This window comes from Phytophthora infestans, genomic scaffold (assembly GCF_000142945.1).
Source record: "Phytophthora infestans T30-4 supercont1.3900 genomic scaffold, whole genome shotgun sequence".
Lineage (NCBI taxonomy): Eukaryota > Oomycota > Peronosporomycetes > Peronosporales > Peronosporaceae > Phytophthora > Phytophthora infestans.
In genome coordinates, this window is record NW_003304780.1 from 1 (window position 1) to 1,832 (window position 1,832).

The following is a 1,832-nucleotide window of genomic DNA, read 5'->3' on the forward strand; positions in this document are numbered from 1 at the left end:
ACGGACCGGACCATGGCTGAACGACAGGCTCCATTGAGAGGTCCCCAGGTCATGACGTTCACTTCCAGCTGTACCTTTCCGGGCTGCCGTCAGTACAACCCCATCTTCGTCCCTTCTCCATCACGATCGCCTCGTGTGGCTGGATGGAAGCTCCAACACATTGGCCCCTCCCTACCACTGATAGCGTATACAAGCGCGTTGTGCGTTGACGGAATCGGGTACTCGAGCTTGGCTCCTGCGGCCAACATAAAGTGAACGTACGTAACTGGTGCCTCCGTTTCAATGGGACCTCGCAAACCGAACACTTCGCCGGCAAAGACAAGAGCCTCGACACTCTTGTCGTCGTTGAAAGCATGCGGCACCGACTCACGTGGGACGTCTTGGTAGCGGGGCTGGATCATTTTACGGAGCTTAGGAAGGTTGACCCATAGCTGGAGACCGTGCGCCGGGTCGTGACTCTTTGGCATTTCCGAGTGCATAATCCCTCGTCCAACCGTCATCCACTGCAGATCACCAGGTCGCAGTTCGCCTTCATTGCCCAAAAAATCTTCGTGTTGAATGTTGCCCTTAGACGTGGGGAGCATGTAGGACACGGTCTCAAATCCACGATGTGGGTGCGCCGGAAAGCCGCCGGGAAGTCCAACGCTCGCTTCGTCCAGCATGAGGAAAGGGTCGAGAGTGCGCAATTGAGATGGACCGATGGAGCGATAGAGCGAGCACCGGCACCTTCGCCTTGCTCGTGAGCTACGAGTTTCTGAGCGATTTTTGGCGAGACTGGAACATCGTTGTGGGAGGCTACGGAGCTTGCTGCGAGGCAAGTGAAAAGAAGAATAACCTGAAAATCCTCAGCTCTACAGCTCGCTTGATTACATTTAACCGAACAAGACGACAGGATTGCGGCTGCATTGTTGCAAGACGATAAGTTAACTGTTTTTTTTTCTTCAAAAAGTGCACAGTATTTGTCATTTGTTTTCTTATTTCAGTAATATCTTCATTGTTTTTTTTTTTAAGATTTGAGTCTAGATAGAGCACTTTCTGGCGTCGCTCGCTTCAGGTTGCAACTCTAAATGTTCAGACAGGATCGGAGCCACTGTAGCTGGTGCTCGTGCTCGTTCGGGTGTGGCACTGCGTATCGAAAGACTTGGTAGCAACAGTGTCGGTAGTGTAATTCGAAGTGATAGAGTCGTTTTGGCTCGTGAGCTTGTCTGCTCGACTTCAGCACGCTCTTCTGTCGTTGGTGCCTCATTTACTGTATTTTTAGCCACATTTCCCGTCAATTTCTCCTCAATTAGTGGTAGTGCCCGCTTGACTTTTCCTGCTTCACTCGCTCGTCTCGCCATTCGGATCTTACTCTTCATCCGACGACGGACTCGGGACATCCTGAAAGCTGATTGGATAATAATCGCCTTCCGATGACGAAAAGCGTATCCTCTCATCGCCAACTCATCCACTTTTTCCTGAACTGTGAGACTTTCCAATGGCAACACTCGCATTGTCAGAACCAGTAGCAGATCCGTAAACCGGAACATGTTCGGAGGACATCTGAGATCCGGGTTTGTACCGGTATTCACGCTGCCATTGAGTCCGTCATAGTTCCCGAGACCCAAACGAACGCGATACGTAAGTTCCGCGATCCGAGCTTCGATATCGTGGAAAGTTTCGCGTCGACGTTGATGAACCGCAAGCGACAAAGCCGCCCACTCGTCCGGCTTCATATCCTCAGTGGCTACACTATCGAGCATATTCTTAAACGTACCCAATCCCAAAGGAGGTTCGAGTTTTTTCAGTAATGCCATCAAATGTTTCCGATGTAACAATCCCAATGCGTCAGT

General features: G+C 50.8%; 2 protein-coding genes across 2 annotated transcripts; both read right to left on the reverse strand.

Moving 5' to 3' along the window:
• Window positions 1-89: 89 nt before the first annotated feature.
• Window positions 90-662, reverse strand: PITG_22543 (pirin; the record flags this gene model as incomplete). The annotated part of the gene is made up of 1 exon (XM_002909710.1): window positions 90-662. One exon carries the CDS (start codon window positions 660-662, stop codon window positions 90-92), a length of 573 nt encoding a protein of 190 aa, XP_002909756.1.
• A 357-nt stretch (window positions 663-1,019) lies between these two features.
• On the reverse strand, window positions 1,020-1,742 carry PITG_22544 (uncharacterized protein; the record flags this gene model as incomplete). Its single annotated transcript, XM_002909711.1, has 2 exons — window positions 1,020-1,192; window positions 1,325-1,742. The coding sequence occupies 2 exons, from the start codon at window positions 1,740-1,742 to the stop codon at window positions 1,020-1,022; spliced, it is 591 nt and encodes a 196-aa protein (XP_002909757.1).
• Window positions 1,743-1,832: the final 90 nt, after the last annotated feature.